The 20,826-nt window shown below is 45.1% G+C and overlaps 1 protein-coding gene across 1 annotated transcript in view; it reads right to left on the reverse strand.

The window, feature by feature from the left end:
- The window catches only part of LOC114510671 (leukocyte immunoglobulin-like receptor subfamily A member 6), a 37,403-nt gene that overhangs the window by 4,217 nt on the left and 12,360 nt on the right, over positions 1-20,826 (reverse strand). The window contains exon 2 of the mRNA XM_036012898.1: positions 2,176-2,460. Coding sequence (XP_035868791.1) covers positions 2,176-2,460 — 285 coding nt within the window. The remainder of the gene's footprint in view (positions 1-2,175; positions 2,461-20,826) is intronic.

Consider the following 20,826-nt stretch of genomic DNA (forward strand, 5'->3'; position numbering starts at 1 on the left):
AACTCAATAACCCGGGGTCAGCATCTCTGGGGTCTGGTCTTTCATTGCTTTGGAAAGCCCAGATGCATTTGGAGGACTTCAATTTGTCCTGAATATCAGGACATGAAGGAGTGATGGCTGGATCTACCTTTTCACTGCTCCACATCAGCTAGGTCATTGTGTCCCTGACTTGGGAACACAATTTCCATGTCACGTTCTTTTCTTCTTTCTCAATCTTTGTTTTTTAAGAAATAAATGATGAAATATGTACAACACAGGCATTTTCAGTATTGAGAATTACAAAAATTAACATAATCTCTAAGTGTTTCCTCAGTTTGTAACATAATAGGAAGATTGGTAAGAAAGTAGCAAAAAGATAAATGAAAAAATAAAATCTTTACATGCACACCTGCATGAAAATACAGATCTCTATAGATCACAGACTGGCTGTGATGATGTGACAAATGAAATCACAAGCAGCACAGGGAACATTGGGAGGGGAAGTGGGCACTGCCTGGAGATGTGATGGGAGGTGATTTGGAGGATGACCTGACACAGCTGACCAACTGGTGTCATGGAAACAGCAGAAACACTGCTGTCCTCTCACACCCACATATTGACAGTGGTGTCCTGTGGAGACAGGACAAGCTGAGAGTGGACTCATGCTCTTTCTCCCATAGGGATTCACTGGTATCAAAGTTCTAAACTGAGCTTTTTCAGATCCTGGATTGGATTCTGCTCTGATAGATGGGAGAAGCGAGTCCCAGACACAGGTGGGATTTTGTCACTAGGACTCACCTCAAGAGGGCTGAGCCAACTCCACTTGGGTTTAGAAAGTCAGAGGATCTCCATCACCCTGACCCATAGGGAGAGGCCTCCCTGACTTTGTCTCCTATGTGGGATTTATTCCACAGGGACCACGACAGCTCAGCGTCCTTGTTTAGCATCAGGACAGAGGCAGGTGTGGCTCCTGCTCTTTTCTCCCCATCTGAGCTGGGTGTGAAGGGGAAGCCCTTCATGTATTTCCTCCCTGCTGACCACATGGGACCCAGTGACCTCCCTGCTGCTTGAGACAAGAAGCCACTTCCTTACATCTGCACCTTTATCACCAGGACTTCAGGAAACAAGTCCTTCTATAACTATTTGATGTACTGAAGTACAAAGTGAGAAAGTAGCAGAAGCCTGGTTGGTGGAGTCTGAGTCTGCTCCAGGCTAAGGGGAGTCTGCTACCCAGCAGACATGAAGTTTGTCCATGTGGAGGAGGGTCTGCAGACCCCAGCTGCTGCATGACACAGGAACCAGGGGAGGCTGTGAGTGTGCCTGTCTCGTCTCCTGAAGTTAAATAGAGTTCCCCCAAATGTTGTCCCCTCACACACTTCAGTCTCCTCCCTGCACACACCAGCAATGGATGAACCCTCAGATGGGGTGAGGCATGGAGAGGGTGGGGGACTCCCCATTAACACTGTCCCTTTATGGGGTAGGATTCCCCCTATTGATGACCTCACTGTTTCACCCTCCTTCCCATCCCAGCCCAGAGCTGTCCTGGGACAGAGTCTGCTCCCTCAGTGGACATGGGGTGGGAGTCCTCACCTGATACCAGGAGCTCCAGGGGGTCACTGGGCTGTGACAGCTGGAAGGGGGAGGAGCTGTGTGAGCTGTAGCACCTGTAGGTCCCATGGTGGTGCGAGGTCACAGGGCTGATGACAAAGTTGCCCTGAGAGGGGGCAGGCAAGTCCTGCACACGAAGCCGGCGGGGAGATTCCAGGGACCCCTCCTTGTGCAGGTGGAAGGTGTCAGCCCTGACCTCAGAGCAACACTGCAGGGTCACTTTCACTCCCCAGGGCACTGAGGGCCCAGGCTGGGCTGAGAGGGAAGGTTTCTGAGACATCCCTGGGGATAAGAGGGCTGTAATGTGCAGGAGGTCACATCTCCTCCCATGCCCTTGACCCTGAGCTGAGGCACCATGTCCTCCTTCCCCACCTACACTCTGTGACCCCTCTCAGCTCCTCTCAGTTCCTCTGAGTGGGTGTCTCTTATCTTCATGCCCCTCATTCCCTTTTTATCCCTCCTTCCACTTGACCTCAGCCCCTTTCAGCCTCTCGTCCAGGACCCTAACTAGGACCCCACTCGCCACCATGGTGATCCTGGGCCAGAGCCCTTAGCAGTCAGGACAGGGGGCAGGACAGGGATCCTCACCTGTGATCAGGATGTCCAGGGGGGCGCTGGGGGCCGACCACACATAGGAGTGGTTGCGTCCACTGTAGCACCTGTACCGGCCCCCATGGGAGAGGTTCACAGGGCCCAGGGAAAAGTTGGGGCTGTGCTGCCCATGGAGATGCTGGGGGGGCGGCGTGGGCCCCTGGTCCTTGGTGAGAGTGAATGTGTCAAAGCCAGGCTCTGAGTGACACTGGAGGGTCAGGCTGCCTCCAAGCAGCACCAGGGGGCCTGGCTGGACTGAGAGGGAGGGCTCCCTGTACACACCTGGGGAGAAGGTCATTGTCACCCAGGGGACATACCCACCCACCACCCACTGGGTCTGCAGGGAGAGCTCTCACTTGTCCCTCCTTAAGTCTCCTGCCTGTGGTTCTGTCCCCAGTGAACTGGAATTACTCACCCCCAACCCCCCTGGCTTTATTAGGCACAAGGTTTAGATAGTTATTTGTGGTACTAGTAAGAAGAATTGCAGCCAAGTGCAGGCCACCTCACCTGTGACCTCAATGTGCACAGCAGCACTGGGTTGTGACCACACATTGGGGTTGTAGCTGTCGGAACCATAGCATCTGTAGGTCCCCCCCATGGGAGGAGCTCACAGAACCCACAGGGAAGACAGCCTGCCATCTCCTAGCATAGTAATTCCACTCTGATTTCCTGTGTTGGGTGGCTCAGCCCCTCCCTCCCTCAGCAGGTAGAAAGTGTTCAATGTGGACTGAGAGCTACACAAGAGGCACACATTCCCTCCTGAGTTCACCACTGGGCCTGGGTGGGCTGAGAGGGAGGATGCAGTGTACACTCCTGAGGGAGAAGGAGGATCTGAGTTAAAGGGGACCATCACCCCACCTTCCCCGGGAGAGGGCTGTGAGGGGTGATTCCCCCCTAAAGCCACAGTGTGTCCCCTTCATCCTCTGAGGAGGAGCCCACAGTGAGGAGACCTGGGTTCCCCCTTACCTGTCACCACCAGGAACAGAGGCTCACTCCTCTCATAAAATGTGCCCCCAGTGCTGTATGCACACTGGTATCGCCCTGCTTACTGTGAGCTCATGGACTGAATGAGGAACCTGGTCTTGTTGCTGGAGGCCTATAGGTTCCTCATATCTGAGGGCTCAGAGCCTCTGTCTCTATACAGATGGTAGTCATCCACCTGCAGAGACCCCTTACTCCAGATGGTCACAGGGCTCCCCTTTCAGACCCTGGGGCCTGGGTCAGCCCAGATGGATGGTTTGGGGAGAACTTCTGGAATGGAATCAGATCTGCAGTGTCAGGAGGGTCCTTGTCCCCTCAGTTTCCCCAGCTGTCACTGCCATTCCAGCAGCCCCTCCTATACTGGTCACCACCAGCCCAGACCCACTGTGTGTCCCCCAGCTGCCCAGGGGCATTATTGTGCTGAATCAGGAGTTTTGGGGGAGGACTCACCTGTCTTGACCTGGTCCCACAGGCCCCAACACAGCCCTGGAAGAGAGTCCCTGTGAGTTATCCTTCAAACCACACACAGAAGCTCCAGGCCTGTCCTGTCCCCTGAGTGCTAGGGTCAGATTGGAGGCTGAGCAACCTCTTCTTCCACCAGAAGTTTTGTCCTCCCCGAGACTCCTCATTCCTTGGGACTTTTGCAACTAGGAGTACCTTGGGATTGACAGGATCCCATCCCTTATCTTTCTGCCAAAGCTCACCGAGACAGAGAAGGAGGGTGATGGTCGGGGTTGTGGTGCTTCCTGCCATGGTCACCAGTGTGCAGACAACATATAAAATCACTGTAACACAGAGTAATGAGTGGGGTGTTAGCACAGTCTCAGCTCTGTGTGACAGGTCTAGGGTTCCTCATCAGTGGCCTGGCAGGAAGGGAAGTAGCTCCTCCCTGAAAGATGGGCCAGAGGAGACAGCAAGCTCTGGAGATTTCAGCCTGGTCTGAGTCTCAGCAGACCCCACACATCCTGCGTCCACCTCATGTGACACCCAAATCCAGAGGGTGACTCCTGTCCCAGAACATGAGGGTAGAGGAAGCCTGGCAGGACCCAAGAGCAGCCCAATTTATGTTCCAATTGTGATTCTGCTTTTTCTTGAACTTTGTGTCTTTGGGTAAGTCACTTCCCTCTCCTGAGACCCTTTAAGTATTGTTTTTCTTCCTCTTTCCCACTGGTCAGGCCACCAGGCAGCATGTACTAAGCAGTCACCCTGTGCAGTCACAGTGCCAGGCCCTGGAGAGTCACTGCTGAAGCTGATGGACTCTGTCCCTGGACTCACAGGGCTCAGAGGAATCAGGACAGACAGGCAGATATATAGACAGCAGACAGATCAGTTACAGTCTGGCAAGACTGTCCATGTCGGGAGAAAGAACAAGGCAGTGAGGGTCAATAACAGGGGGACATCATGCACCCTGGGTCCTGGCTGTGAGGGGGTCCTTCTTGGGGCTGAGCTGACTGAAGTCTTGAGCAGGGATCAGTCCAGAGGTTTGGGCTGAGGGGTGTCCTTGACCAGAAAGAGCTTGAGCTGTTCTGAGAAGTGGCCACAGTCAGGTGAAGGCTGTGTCCTGGGCACACAGGTTCAGGAGCACTGTGCAGATAGTTTAGATTGTATGTTGGAGTCAGTGGGAAAAATGTTAAGGAACAGTGGGTGTGAACAGATTTATTTTAAAAAGGCTACACATATATGAAGATGTCATGCCAGCAGGCTCTGTTGATGATGAACTCTATCAGTCATAAAACTCTAATATTCAGGGCTTCTGGCCAAGATAGAGGCATAGGTAGACACACTGTGCCTCCCCACACAACCAAGATAGGGGCAACAGCAATTTAGCAACAGAATAACAACCAGAACTGACAGAAAATTGAACTGTATGGAAGTCAGACAACCAAGGAGTTAAAATAAACACATTCATCCAGACTGATAGGGGGGTGGAGTCAGGCAGCAGGGCTGAGAGGAGTGGCGGCAGAAAGAGCGGTGGGACCAGACACTTAAGGCATCCTGGGCACTCAAGACCTCAGTGGGTGGACCCTGGGCACACAGGTGGCTGCTGGCTGACCCCAGGCATGGGATGGCAACCAGCAGACCCAGAAAAGTGACAATTGTGAAGCAAGGCACTGCGGGCAACCCAGGATCCCAGAGCTGGGAAATAGAGCCTTGGGGCACTGATTGAAACACCTGTGGGTGTTGAGAGGCAGGAAGAATCTCGTAGCCTCACAGGAGAGATAATTGGAGAGACTCATGTGGTCCTAGAATGTGCACAAGCCACCCCCCCCCCGCCACCCCAGGAATTAGCACCAGAAACTCCCAGTTTGCTTGGGGGAAGTGGCACGAGGGAGTGAAGTCCAACAGAGATTGGAGCAAGCGCCCTTGTTCCCTCTTAGACCCCACCCCCACATACAGTGTCACAACCCAGGGACTGGGTTGTCCCACCCTCGTGAACACCTAAGGCTCTGTCTCTCATACAAAACAGGCATGAGAAGAAAAAAAAAAAAAAAAAAAGGCCCAAAAAGAAGAGAGATCAAAGCTCCAGAGCAAATACAACTAAGTGACCAAGAGATAGTGAACCTATCAGATGCACAGTTAAAAGCACTGGTGATCAGGATGCTCACAGAATTGCCTGAATTTGGTCGCAAATTAGATGAAAAAAAATGATGGCTGTGCTAAGTGAAATGAAGGAAAACGCACAGGGAACCAATAGTGATAGAAAGAAAACTGGGACTCAAATCAATGGAGCGGACCAAAAGGAAGATAGAAACTATGAAACAAAAAAGAACGAAGCAACAGGAATTCAAACAAATGTGAAGAGGCTTAGAAACCTCCAGGGCATCTTTAAACATTCCAACACCCGAATTATAGGGGTACCAGAAGGGGAAGAGGAAGAGCAACAAGTGGAAAAGTTATTTGAACAAATAATGAAGGAGAACTTCCCCAATCTGGCAAAGGAAATAGACTTCCAGGAAGCCCAGGAAGCTCAGAGAGTCCCAAAGAAGTTGGACCCAAAGAGGAACACACCAAGGCACATCATAATTGCATTAGCCAAGGTAAAAATGAAGGAGAGAATTCTAGAAGCAGCAAGAGATAAGGAGACAGTCACCTACAAAGCAGTTCCCATCAGACTATCAGCTTATTTCTCAAAAGAGAACTTGCAGGCAAGGAGGGGCTGGAAAGAAGTATTCCAAGTCAGGAAAGACAAGGGCCTACATCCAAGATTGCTCTGTCCAGCAAAACTTTCATTTAGAATGGAAGGGCAGATAAAGTACTTCTCAGATAAGGTCAAGTTAAAGGAGTTCATCATCACCAAACCCTTATTTTATGAAATGTTAAAGGGACTTATCTAAGAAAAGAAGATAAAAAAACATGTAGAGTAAAATGACAGAAAACTCACAATTATTAACAACCACACCTAGAACAAAAACAAAAACAAACTAAGCAAACAACTAGAACAGTAACAGAACCACAGAGATGGAGATCACATGGAGTTTTAGCAACAGGGGAGTGGGAGAAGGAGAGAGGGGGAAACGGTATAGAGGATAAGTAGCATAGATGGTAGGTAGAAAATAGGGAAGGGCAAGACTAGTATGGGAAATGTAGAAGCTAAAGAACTTATGACGCATGGACATGAACTAAAGGAGTGGAATGTGGGTGGGAGAGGGTGTGCAGGGTAGAGAGGAATGAAGCGGGTGAGTAATGAGAGAACTGTAAGAGCATAATCCATAAAATATATTTTAAAAAACAACTCCAACATTCACCTGGCCCATGGATTGCGTGTCCATCAGTATGTTAAGTCATTCACACAAACCTGTAATGCAAAGTGCACTTACAGTTGACTGGGATGAGATAGGATGGCTCTCTGTCCTGTCTAGATCTTGGTAAGCAGGTGGCTCAGTTCAGAGTGGCTGAAGAAGCAGCAGAGGAAAACACAGGATTTTGAAATAGTTCAGTTTGTGAGTGTGGTTTGGGGTGGAGGGGAATGTGGTTAATGGGTTGATTTGGTTGTGGAGGATGATTCATGTTTGGTGGGGCTGGTGAGTTTAGCTCCAGCCTGACCATTCACAGCCTTGAATATCAGATGGTGCAACTTGGATTTATTCTGAGAGTGGGAACTGGTGCAGGGGGAGGAGTATGCAGGCTCAGACCAGGTCCTTTGTAGGAAGGGTCCTCAGGTGGTGGAGAGAGGAGTGAACTGGAGGAAGGTGTGGGGCCTGAATTGGAGGTGCAGGAGGGAAGCTGATGTGATGACAAGACAATTGAGTCTAGTGATGGATTGGGGACATTGTTCAGAGGGGCTCAGTGGGGCATAATGGAGTGGAGTGGATGACGGACGAAAAGTGGCAGAGTGGGAAAGGAAGTCTGTTCCACCCTCTTCCTGGTGCCTGGAGGGGCCTCTGGTGCTGTCGCCAGTAGGATGATCCCAGGGGAAAGGGCAGCATGGGGAGGTTCTGAGGAGACTGGTCACTGTTTCTCAGAAGAAAGTGTGGCCCTGCTGGGACCCTGGATTTTCTTTCCCCAAACAGTTCCTTTCACTGACTTCCTGTTTGGGTAAGTCAGCAGCTGTCTCTCCTTCATCACTCCCCTTCAAATCTCTGGGCCATTTCTTCTTGCTCAGAGCCTCTCCTCCCCTGAACACAGCTCTTTCTCTCACATTGGGAGCTCCCTCTGCAGGATCAGGTAAGAGCCCCTGTGGAGGGCAGCCAGGGTTTTAAATGAAAAGGGACAGACTCAAGGATCTGTGAGGTGGTTTATGTTCCTCAACTAGGAGCAAAATGAGAATGGTATCAATGAAGAAACACAATATTGGAAGAAACAGATAACTATGTCATAAATTTCTTGAAAGCCATACATTTGCCTTCCCAAGGAACTAAGCTATGAATCTTTGAAAACCAAACCCACACACATCATGAGCATCATCAAACTAGTCAAGGAAAGTTGAATCCACCCAGACAGAAATGGCACATCACACATGGAGGGACCAGGATGGACTGATTACAGATTTCCCATCAGAAACCATCATGGTCAGAAGAGTTTAAAGTCCTGAGAGGTGAGAGAAATTCAGCTGGAATTCTTCTGGAAATATTCTTCAGTAGAGGAAGTGAAATAAAGGAACAGTGACCATAAGACCTGATTAGAAGAGGGAAGTTCTTGAAGCAGACAGGAGATAATTCTAAAAGGATCCTTGAAAATCAAGAATTGAAGAAGACCACCCTGGCTGGCGTAGCTCGGTGGATTGAGCTTGGGCTGCCAACCAAAGCATTGCAGGTTCGATTCCCAGTCAGGGCATATGCCTGGGTTGCAGGCCACAGCCCCCAGCAACAGCACATTGATGTTTCTCTCTCTCTCTCTTTCTCCCTCCCTTCCCTCTGTAAAAAAATAATAATAATAAATAAATAAAATCTTGAAAAAAAGAAAAGAAAAAGGAGCCCTCTTATTAAAAAAAAAAGAGTTAAAGAAGACCAAACATGTCTAAATAAATATTTATGTAAATATAATAACAATATTTTCTTCTCTTTTAAATCACAGGCATAGCTGTTGAAAGCAGAAATGGGGACATCATCTGGTGGGGTGTGTTATGTATGGATGGGCTACAGATTCCAATGGTAGTGCAAGGCCTTGGGCGTAAAGGGAACTGAACATTTATGAGGTTTCTGCATTGACCTTGCAGAGGTTAAGTATTACCTCCTCTATGTAGAATCTGTGAAATCAGCTGTATATTAAAATACTTAACAACCGTCACCGAAAAAGCAGTGTACAAAGACTTATAGTTAGAATTTCCATAGATAAATTAGAATGGATACTAAAAAAAAAAATCTGAAAACACAAAGAAGGCAGTAAAAGGAAACCTGAAGAGCAATCAGGAGGTGTAACATTCAGATACAAACAATGAAGTGGGAAACCCAAAACCACCTTGTTTATAATTACATTAAATGTAAATGGTGAAAGCACAAGGAAATGGCAGAATTTAGGAGTGCATTAAAATAGTGGATCGCTTTACCTTAGCATATATTATTTAAAGCATGGGTTAATTTTTAAAATATATTTTATATATCATGCTATTACAGTCGTCCCATTTTCTCCCCTTTATTCCTCTCCTCCCTGAACACCCACTTCCACCCACATTCCCCCTCTTTAGTTGAGGGGGACTTCTACATTTCCCATACTATTCTTAACCTCCCCCTGTCTATTTTCTACCTACCATCTATGATACTTATTATCAGTACCTTTTCCCCTCTCTCCCTTCCACTCCCCTGCTGATAACCCTCCATGTGATCTCCATTTCTGTGATTCTGTTTCTGTACTAGTTGTTTGCTTAGTTTGTTTGTGTGTGTGTGTGTGTGTGTGTGTGTGTATGTTTAGGTTTGCTTGTTAATAGCTGTGAGTTTGTTGTCATCTTATTGTTCATAGTTTTGACATTCTTTTTTCTTAGATAAGTCCCTTTAACATGTCACATAATAAAGGCTGGGTGATGATGAACTTTTTTAACTTGACCTTATCAGGGAAGGACTTTATCAGCCCTTCCATTCTAAATGAAAGCTTTGCTGGATAGAGCAATCTTGGATGTAGGTCCTTGCTTTTCCTGACTTGGAATACTTCTTTCCAGCCCCTTCTTGCCTGCAAGTTTTCTTTTGAGAAATCAGCTGACAGTCTAATGGGATCCTTTGTAGGTAACTATCTTCTTTTTTGTTGCTGCTTTTAAGATTCTCTTCTTATCTTTAATCTTGACTAATGTAATTATAATGTGTCTTAGTGGATTCCTCCTTTGGGACTCTCTGAGCTTCCTGGACTTTCTGGAAGTGTATGTCCTTTGCTAGATTGGGGAAGTTCTTCATTCTTTGTTGAAATACTTCTTCAATTCTGTGCTCTTCCTCTTCCCCTTCTGGATCCCCTATGATTCAGATGTTGGAACATTTAAAGATGTCTTGGAGGTCCCTAAGCCTCTCCTCATTGTTTTGAATTCTTGTTTCTCCATTCTTTTCTGGTTCAATGTTTCTTTCTTCCTTCTGCTCCAAACCATTGATTTGAGTTTCAGTTTCATTCCTGTCACTGTTGGTTCTCTGTACATTTTCCTTTATTTCACTTTTCATAGCCTTCATTTTTCCCTCTAATTTACAACCATATTTAACCAGTTCTGTGGGCATCCTGATTACCAGTGTTTTGAACTGTGCATGTAATAGGTTCACTTTCTCATTATAGCTTAGTTGTGTTTTTTTCTGGAGCTGTGATCTGTTCTTTCATTTCGGCCATTTCATTAGTGTTGGTGGGCCTGTAAGGTAGTAAGAGGAGGAGCTTTAGGTGTTCATGGGGCAGGGCAACGCACATCTCTGTGTTGTGACATTGTGTTGCTGGAGGGGTCTGAGAGGGAACAATTCCACTTTCTCTGCTCTCTGCTGGTTTTCAGTCAGTTCCCCCACTACGCACAATCAAATTAGGCCCTTCTGCTGCTGATTCCTGGGTGGGTGGGTTTGTGTACTTTCTCAGACCCAGTGGGTCTCTCCAATGAACTCTCTTGTTAGGCTTGGAGTTTCTTCAGCTGCTGCTTCACCACCCACAGGTGTTTTCAGTCAGAGTCTTTGAGGCTTTATTTCCCCGTACTGGAAACCTGGGTTGCTAAGTCTGTGTTGCTCCCCAGTTTTTCCTCCCAGTTTATCTGCACGCAAATGTGGGACCATCCAGTCCATAAGCTGCTGCCTTGCTGAGAGTCCTCTCCACCAGGCTGCCTGTCTCTGCCCCTCTTACAGGTCTGGATGAATGGTTCTTCTTTAACTCCTTGGTTGTTGGACTTCCATACAGTTTGATTTTCTGTCAGTTCTCGTTTTTTGCTTTTAAATTTGTTGTTGTCCTTGTTTTGGTTGTGCGAGGAGCAACAGTGTATCTACCTACACCTCATTTTAGGTGGAAGTCCTGGGTTTATTTTGAGAATTTTGATTCTGTTGCATTGGTCTGTATGTCTTTTTTTTTTTTTTTGCAATTACCATGCCGTTTTAATTACTACAGCTCTGTAGCATAATTTGATATGAGGCAGTGTGATGCCTTTTGCTCTATTCTTCTTTCTCAAGATTGCTTTGGATATTGGTGGTCTTGAGTGGTTTTGTATGACTTTTATTATTGCCTTTCCTATTTATGTGAAAAGTGCATTTGAAATTTTGATAGGGCTTGTACTGAATTTGTAGTTCGGTCAGTATACACATCTTAGTGAATTCTTGCTAACTGTAAATGCAGGATAATTTTCACTTATTTGTTTCTTTTCAATTTCTTTTACCAAAGTATTAGAGTTTTCAATGTCTAGATCTTTAACCTCCTTAGTCATCGTCTGTTGTGTTTGGTGTTATTGTAAATGGGATTAAATCTTTATTTCTTTTCCTGATTGTTTTATATTTTGCATACAGAAATGCCACTGATTCCTGAATGGTCATTTTGTATGCTGCCACATTACTGAGTTTGTTTTTTAGTTTTATCATGTTTTGTGGAGTTTTTAGGGGGTTTTATATAAAAGATTCTATCACCCACACACAGTTTTATTTATTTCTTTCCAGTTTGGATCCCTTTGTTTGTTTTCCTTGTCTGAGGGCTCTGCCTAGGACAGTTAGTGTGAGTTGCACAGGAGTGGGAAGAGTGGGATTCCTTGTCCTGTGGCTGATCTCAGCAGATGAACTCTCAACTTTTCAGTGTTGAGTCTGATGTTAACTGTGGGCTTCCTTGAGTGACCTTTATTTTGTTGAGGTGTGATCATTCTGTCCCCAATTTGTTGACAGTGTTTTTATTTTATTTTATTTTATTTTATTTTATTTTATTTTATTTTAATCATTGTTCAAGTAAAGCAAGTAAGGTTTTCTGCCCTTTACTCCCATTCTAGCCCACCCACCCATCCCTCTCTACCACCCTCCCATTTCCACACCTCCCCCCAGTTTTGTCCACGTGTCCTTTATATTTGTTCCTGTAAACCCCTCCCATTCTCCAACGAAAGTCCTTCCCCTTTCTCCTCTGGTCATTGTCAGCCTGTCTTGTATTTCAGTGTCTTTGACTGTATTTTGTTTTTTTTTCTTGTTTAGGTTCCTGTTAAAGGTGAGATCATATGGTATTTGTCTTTCACTGCATGGCTTGTTTTGCTTCGCATAATCCTTTCTAGCTCCATCCATGCTGTTGCAAAGGGTAGGAGCTCCTTCTTTATTTCTGCTGCATAGAATTCCATTGTGTAAATGTGCCATAGTTTTTGGACCCATTCATTTACTGATGGGCAGCTAGGTTGCTTCCAGCACTTGACTATTGTAAATTGTGCTGCTATGAACATTGGGGTGCATAGGTTCTTTTGGATTGATGTTTCAGGGTTCTTAGGATATAGTCCCAGCAGTGGAATTGCTGGGTCAAAAGGAAGATCCATTTTTAGTTTTCTGAGGAAGTTCCATACTGTTTTCCATAGTGGTTGTACCAGTCTGCAGTCCCACCAACAGTGCACTAGGGTCCCCTTTTGTCCACAACCTCTCCAACACTTGTTGTTTGTTGCTTTGTTTATGATGGCCATTGTGACCAGTGTGGTGTGGTATCTCATTGTGGTTTTAATTTGCATCTCTCTGATAGCTAATGAACATCTTTATTGTTGAAGATGTTCATTAGCTATTGAACATCTTTTCATCTGTCTCTGGATCCTCTGCATGTCCTCCCTGGAGGATTGTCTGTTCAAGTCCTTTTCACATTTTTTAATTGGTTTGCTATCTGCTGAGAGTGTAATCATCTGAGTTCTTTATATATTTTGGAGACTAAACCCTAGTCTGAGATATCATTGGCAAGTATGTTTTCCCATACAGTTGGTTCTCTTTTTATTTTAATACTGTTTTCTTTAGCTGTGCAGAAGCTTTTTATTTTGACGAGGTCCCATTTGTTTATTCTTTCCTTTATGTCCCTTGCTTTAGAGGACGTATCAGTGAAAATGTTGCTGTGTGAAATATCTGAGATTTTATACCTATGTTCTCCTCTAGGACTTTAATGGTCTCACGGTTTATATTTATGTTTTTTATCCACCTTGAATTTATTTTTGTGTAAGGTGTAAGTTGGTGCTTGAGTTTCATTTTTTGCACGTAGCTGTCCAGTTCTCCCAACACCATTTGTTGAAGAGGCTATGTTTACTCCATTTGATGTTGTTGCCCCCTTTGTCAAATATTGACCACAGAGACTTGGACTTATTTCTGGGCTCTGTGTTCTGTTCCATTGGTCCATGTGCCTGTTTTTATGCCAGTACCAGGCTGTTTTGATTACAGTGGCCTTGTAATACAGTTTGGTATCAGGTATTGTGATCTCTCCTACTTTACTATTCTTTCTTAAAATTGTAGAAGCTATTTGGGGTCATTTATGGTTCCATGTAAATTTTTGAAGTGTTTGTTCTATGTTTCTGAAATATGCCATTTGTACATTAATAGGCATTGCATTGAATATGTAAATTGCTTTGGGTAGTATGGACATTTTGATTATGTTAATTCTTCCAAGCCATGAACATGGTATATGTTTCCATTGTTTGTGTCTTCCTTGATTTCTTTCTTCAGTGTTGTGTAGTTTTCTGAATATAGGTCTTTTACCTCTTTGGTTAGGTTTATTCCTAGGTATTTTATTTTTCTTTTAGCTATATCAAATGAGATTGCTTTCTTGATTTCTGCTTCTGCTGTTTCATTGTTGGTGTACAGAAATGCCTTTGATTTCTGGATATTGACTTTGTATCCCACTGTTTTGTCAAATTTATTTATTAGGTCAAGCAGTTTTTTAGCAGAGTCTATAGGATTTTCTAGGTACACTATCATGTCATCTGCAAACAGTGACAGTTGTGTTTCCTCCTTTCCAATTTGGATGCCTTTTATTTCTTTTTCTTGTCTGATCACTGTGGCTAAAACTTCCAATACTTTATTAAGTTGAAGTGGTGAAAGTGGACAACCTTGTCTTGTTCCTGATCTTAGTGAAAAAGATTTTAATTTTTGCCCATTGAGTATGATGTTGGCTGTAGGTCTCTCATATATGGTCTTTATTATGTTCAGGAATGTTCCCTCTATTCCCACATTGCTGAGTGTTATTATCATAAATGGGTGCTGCACCTTGTCAAATGCTTTTTATGCATCTATTGATATGAGCAAGTGATTTTTGTCTTTGCTTTTGTTTATGTGATGTATTACATTTACTGATTTGCGAATATTGTACCATCCTTGCATCCCTGGAATGAATCCCACTTGGTCATGGTGTGTGATCTTTTTAATGTATTGTTCAATGTGGTTTGCCAGTATTTTGTTGAAGAGTTTAGCGTCAATGTTCATCAGCGATATTGGCCTGAAGTTTTCTTTCTTTGTTGTGTCTTTATCTGGTTTTGGTATTAGGATGATGCTGGTTTCATAAAAAGAGTTTGAGAGTCTTCCACCATTTTGAATTTTTGGGAATAGTCTGTGAAAGACAGAGGTTAGCTCTTCCTTAAATGCTTTGTAGAATTCTCCTGTGAAAACATCTGGTCCAGGGCTTTTGTATGTCAGGAGTTTTTTGATTACTGCTTCAATTTCATTTGCTGTTATTGATCTGTTCAGGCTTTCTGCTTCTTTTTCATTGAGTTTTGGAAGACTATATTTTTCTAGAAATTTGTCCATTTCACCTAGGTTTTCAAATTTCTTGGCATACAGTTCTTCATAGTAATTTCTTACAATCCTTTGTGTTTCTGTGGTGTCAGTTGTAATCTCTCCTAGTTCATTTCTGATTGTGTTTCTTTGGGTCTTCTCTCCTTTTTTCTTGATGAGTCTGCTTAAAGGCTTGTCAATTTTGTTTGTCTTTTCAAAAAATTAGCTCCTGGATTGATCCTTATAATTGTGCTTTTAGTCTCTATGTCATTTAATTCTGCTCTGATCTTGGTTATTTTCTTCCTTCTATTTGCTCTGGGCTGTCTTTGTTTTTTCTTGAGTTCTTGTAGACGTAGAGTTAGGATGTTTGTTTGAAATGTTTCTATCTTTTATTAAGTAGGCCTGTATCACTATGAACTTCCTTGTCAGGACTGATTTCACTGTGTCCCTTAGGTTTGGGGTTATTGTGATTTCATTTTCATTTGTTTCCAGAAACCTTTTGATTTCTTCCCTAATTTAATTCTTGACCCATTCATTATTTAATAGCATGCTATTTAATCTCCATGATTTTGATTGTTTTGTTTTTTTTTCCTTGGGGTTGGTTTCTAGTTTCAGTCTCTTGTGATTTGATAAAATGCTTGGTATGATTTCAATATTCTTGAATTTGTTAAGGCTTCTTTTGTGTCCTGTCATGTGGTCTATCTTTGAAAATATTCTGTGCACATTTGAAAAAAATGTGTTAGCTTCTTTGGGATGGAGGACTCTGTATATATCAGTTAAGTCCATTTCATCTAGGCTATTGTTCAATGCCACAATATTTTTGTTGATATTTTGTTTGGAAGATCTGTCCATTTTTGACAGTGAGGTGTGAAAATCCTCCACTATAATTATGTTGCTATCAATATGTTTCTTGAAGTCCTCTAAGATTTTCTTTATGTATTCGGGTGCTCCTATGTTGGGTGCATACATATTTACAATGTTTATGTCTGTTGACAGTGTTTATGATGAAATGTTTGAATGAATGGTGTACTTTGTCTAATGTTTTCTCTGCATCTGTTCAAACAAGTGTATGTTTTATATCATTTACTTTATTGTTGTGGTGAAAACTCCTATTGATTTTCACATATTAAAGTGTATTTTTAGAATTATCAGGACCATGTGTTAAATCCCATTTGATTAAGGTGTAAAAAATTTTTAATGTGGCCTTGAATTCCTCATGATAATATTCACTGAGACATTTTGCATCTATGTTTGACGAGAATATTAGCCTCTTGTATTTTTCTTGTTCTATTCTTTGGTTGACACCCTTTCTACCATTGTGCATTTCATTGACGTAATTTTTCCACCCTGGAATTTATGGGTTTCATTTGAGGATTTCTGTCTTTTTGTTTAATTTGCTATTTGGTCCATGTAAGGTTTTCCTGACTTTATGAAATTGTATTTCTATTTTTGTCTTATACTCCATTCAGCTTCTGTTGAATTATATATGGAGTAAACTGCTGTTCTCCATGTCTTTGAGTTCAGTTATTGGGATGTTATTAGAAACTTTGCTGATGGCATGGACTTTGACTCTTCCTGATCTTTGGAGTGCTGTGTTCTCTCTCTATATCTGACATTGCAGTCACCTCCTGCAAGCTTGACCAGCTTCCCTCAGGGGAGAGATGGTTTCTGTTGGTCCTGCTTATGTTCTGGGGCTTCTGGGACCTTGTGTGGATGCACTGGCTTTGTGCTTCTGGCTCCCTTTTGTGGCAGGATTATCAGGTTGTATGTCTAGCCCTCATCTTTCAGTGTTTCTGGCCAGCTGGAAAAAACTTTTTATTCCCCCTTTAATGTTATTTGTTTTAATTAGTCCACGACCTTTACAGACAGGGGCACCTACCCTCCATGCCATCTCCAAGGTCCAGCTGACCTCCATGCAGTCTCATGCCTTCTCCTTGTGCTCTTGAGGGGATCAGAGGAATGTTAGGGTCTGCAGGGGTCACGGGAAGGGAGGTTTGATAAACAAGGGTGTTGCTGCTCTGGGCGGGGCGAGGACTGGGTGGCTGCACCCACCCCAGCAAGCCGGCACAGGCTGGGCTGAGGGCTGCCCTGTGTGTGGCTCTCTGGCCAGGCTTCCAGGCAATGAATTGCGTGCCCCAGGCTCCTGAACAGTTAAGGTGGAAGCAGGGTGGAGACATGTGAGCTTAGACAGGTGGTTGCTGCTGGTGAAGCACTTGGAGGAGGGAGTGCAGGGGAAGGACTTCTGCCCCGTGTGCATCCGGTGGTGACCAGCTCCTTCCACTGCTCGAACTTCTTTTTGCATCCAGGGATGTCTCGGTTGTGGGGGGGATGTGAGGTGCACGGGCTTGAAGGAGCTTTGATGCAGCCCGGGAGGGGAGAGCGGTGGCTCTGGGCATAGGCAGCACAGGCATAGAATCCTGCCCAGGTGCGGGAGGAGAGGGACCAGAGAGATGGGGACAGAAAGGGTGGCGCAGAGCCTCCCGTGACTGAGGGGCCGCCACTCAGGTGGGACAGGATCCTGGTGGCCAGCAGGGGTGGCGAGGCAGTGGCTTCAGGCTCGGGAGAGACACCCTGCACCCTCCCGGACTTGCAATGGGGTCCCTGCTCTGGGCCTGGTGGGCCACAGGGCACGTTATGCCCAGGGGCCGGTCCTGAGCACAGTGGTGCAAAGTAATCCATGCAGCTCACCAAGCCCACGGGCCCAAAAAGGTGTGCAGCTGGGACTTGGTGACGATGATGTATCCAGAGAAAGACCAGGGGATGCGGCAGATGGTGGTGGGCGGCTCTCCTGCCCTCAAGAAGAAAGAAGGGAAAGGGACTAGAAAAGTAAGTGTATGAATGACCCAGGGACACGTACAGCGGGGAGGGAATTTTCTGTTGTAGCAGGGTGGGGGAGAGGGGTGGTGAGATGGGCGCAGGAGGGCAATGGGAGGAAATTGGGAGAACTGTAATGCAATAATAATTTTAAGAGATTTTAAGAATAAGGGGGAGGGAAGGAAGGATGCTGGGGTGGGTGTGAGTGGGGGGTGGGGTAAATGCAGACAACTGTACTTGAACAACAATAAAACAATTAAAATAAATAAATTATATATAGTTTGAGTGAGTTGATCCTTCAAAAGACCTTTCAGTCTGTATTTTACCCCTTTTCTCTACACTGGGATCATAGGGGGAAAGAGATTTAAAAAATAAAAACATAAGCAACAGCAAAAAACCAAAACAAATCAAAAGGAAGGAAAGTAGAAAGGAGCATTAAACCCAGGAATTAGACAAATGCCACAAACCAGGGCTTATGAAAAAAATGGTGTTTTCTGGGAGCCGGTTTACAGACATGGCCTGAGTCTCACTTCACACACCTGCGGAGTTTCTGGAGGGAACACACCAGGTCCATCATCTGACACACAGAGCAGTCCTTGATGGGACCAGGAAGTGTTTTTTCATGATGGTTTTGGATTTATTTCTTCCAAAGTAGTCTTTTACAATGAAATGTATTACAGGAATATTACTTCATACAATTCCACAGGTGTCAGCCTTGGCTGGTGTGGCTCAGTGGGGTGAGCACCAGCCTGCGAACCAAAGGGTCCCCTGCTCCATTCTTGGTCAGGGCGCACAGCTGGGTCTCAGGCCAGGGCCCAGACAGATGGAAACAAACCTGTGTTTCTGTGGCACATCAATGTTTCCATCCCTCTCTCCATCCCTTCCCCTAGCTAAGAAATAATAAATAAAATCTTAAAAGTATTACAGAGATTTCAAGCGCATAGTTCTATGTCTCATCATCTGTATATGGCATTGTGTTCACCTTCTGAAATCAAGTCTCTCCTCACCCAATATTTCACTGTCTCCACCCTCCTCTGTCTCACTCTGACCCCTTTCCCCTGGAGACCACCACTCTGTTGTCTGTGTTCATCCGTCCAAACTATTCCTGGTGTTTATCCCTTAACCAGGTGTTTAGAACAGACTTGTTGTCTGACCCAAAGACAAGCACAGTCAGTGAATGTGGAAAAAGAAAGTGAGAAAAATGTCCTACATGAAAGTGGACCAGAGATGGAGGGTGAGCCCAGGTGTGAATCTGAACCTGTAATGTGGGATGAGCCCCAGGTCACGGGGTTGAGAACAGAGGGGCTAGTCAAGGAAAGTCAGCAGTGCAGTGAGGTGAGACGCCCACAGTCTAACTGTGGAGAAGACTCTGCAGCAGCAGCCCCACCTCTCCCTGCATGGGAACCACACCCACACCCTCCACATTCTGAGCAGACTCTTTCCCATGGGCGCCCACAGTTCCCTCCAGAGCTTCTTGTGGGCATCAGTCTCTTCTCCAGGCTCTACCTCGCTGACTGGTGGGTTTGTTGTCCCCTGTGTCCAGCTGCTGGCTGCATTGTGGGGTCTTCTCCAACTGTGCCAAGCTTCACACAGCAGCACCCCAAGGACCACAAGGATCAAGCTAGACACACTCAAGTAGATGAGGTTTTCCACTGTGTAGTCCTGGGATTGATAAGCTTGTGGGTAAAGAGGTCACAGAAGTCAGGACAGACTCAAGCCACCTGTCTCCCTGCATGTCCACCAGGGCACCTGCATCTCATGGACCTCTTTTGATGCTCTGAGCACAGACCCATAATTGAGAATTTCCCCTACTCTCTACTCTTGGAGTCTGATTTATTTTCCAATCATCCCAGAGGATCAGCTGCTCCAGAGGAAAAGAAAACTGACATGATATGAGAGAGGAGGTGTAGGATTGTTTAGCCCCTCCTTTCTCATCTTTAATGTGTTTCTGAAACTAGTGGTACCCAACTCAATTCCCTGAGGTCAGCATCTGTGAGGTTAGGACTTGCATTGCTTTGGAAAGCCAAGATGCACAAATGGGAGTTGACTTTGTCCTGAATGTCAGGACGTGAAGGAGTGTTGGCTGGATGTATGTTTTCATTGCTCTATCTCAACTATCTCCTCGTATCTTTGACTCAGGAACATAATTTCCACATCACATTCCTTTCTTCTTTCTATCAATCTTTGTTTTTTAAGAAACAAATGATAGAATATGTACAATAGAGATATTTTTGCTATTGAGATTTACCAAACTTAACATAACCTCTCAGTGTTCATTTAGCTTGTAATCTAATTGGAAGATTGGTAACAGTAGCAAAAAGATAAATGAAAAACTAAAACCTTTAGATGCACACCTGCATGAAAATACAGATCTCTATAGATCACAGACACGGTCTGATGATGTGACAAATGAAATAACAGGCAGTACAGGGAACTCTGGGAGGGGAAGTGGGCACTGCCAGGAGATGTGATGGGAGGTGACTTAGAGGATGACCTGACTCAGTTGGCCACCTGATGTCATCAAAACAGCAGAAACCCTGCCATCCTCCCACACCCACATGATGACAGTGGTCCCCATGGAGACAGGACAAGCTCAGAGTTGGCTCATGTTCTTTCTCCCACAGGAATTCACTAGCATCAAAGTTTTAAACTGACTGACCTTTTTCAGATCCTGGATTGGATTCTGCTCTGATAGATGGGAGAAGTGAGTCCCAGACACAGGTGGGATTTTGTCACTGAGACTCACCTCAAGGGGACTCAGCCTGTCAGTGGATCTCCACTCAGCCTGACCCATAATGAGAGGCCTCCCTGACTCTTTCTCCCATGTGGGCCTGATTCCACAGGTACCAGAAAATCAGCGGCTTAGAATCAGCCTCAGGACAGAGACAGGAGTGGCCCAGCTCTTTTCTTCCCACTTGAGCTGGGCATCTTCCCTTTCATGTATTTCCTCCCTACTGATCACATGGGACCCAGTGACCACCATGCTACTTGAGACATGAGGCCCATTCCTTATGTCTCCACCTTTATCCCCAGGACTTTAGGAAACAAAGCTTTCTGGAACTATTTGATGTACTGAAGTACAAAGTGAGAAAGTAGCAGAAGCCTGGTGGAGTCTGTGTCTTCTCTAGGCTAAGGGGACTCTGCTATTCAGCAGACATGAAATTTGTCCCTGTGGAGGAGGGTCTGCAGACCCTAGCTGCTGCATGACACAGGAACCAGGGGAGGCTGTGGGTGTGTCTGTGCCTTCATGCCTCCTGTAGTCCAATAGGTGTCCCCCAAATGT

This window comes from Phyllostomus discolor, chromosome 12 (assembly GCF_004126475.2).
Source record: "Phyllostomus discolor isolate MPI-MPIP mPhyDis1 chromosome 12, mPhyDis1.pri.v3, whole genome shotgun sequence".
Taxonomy (NCBI): domain Eukaryota; kingdom Metazoa; phylum Chordata; class Mammalia; order Chiroptera; family Phyllostomidae; genus Phyllostomus; species Phyllostomus discolor.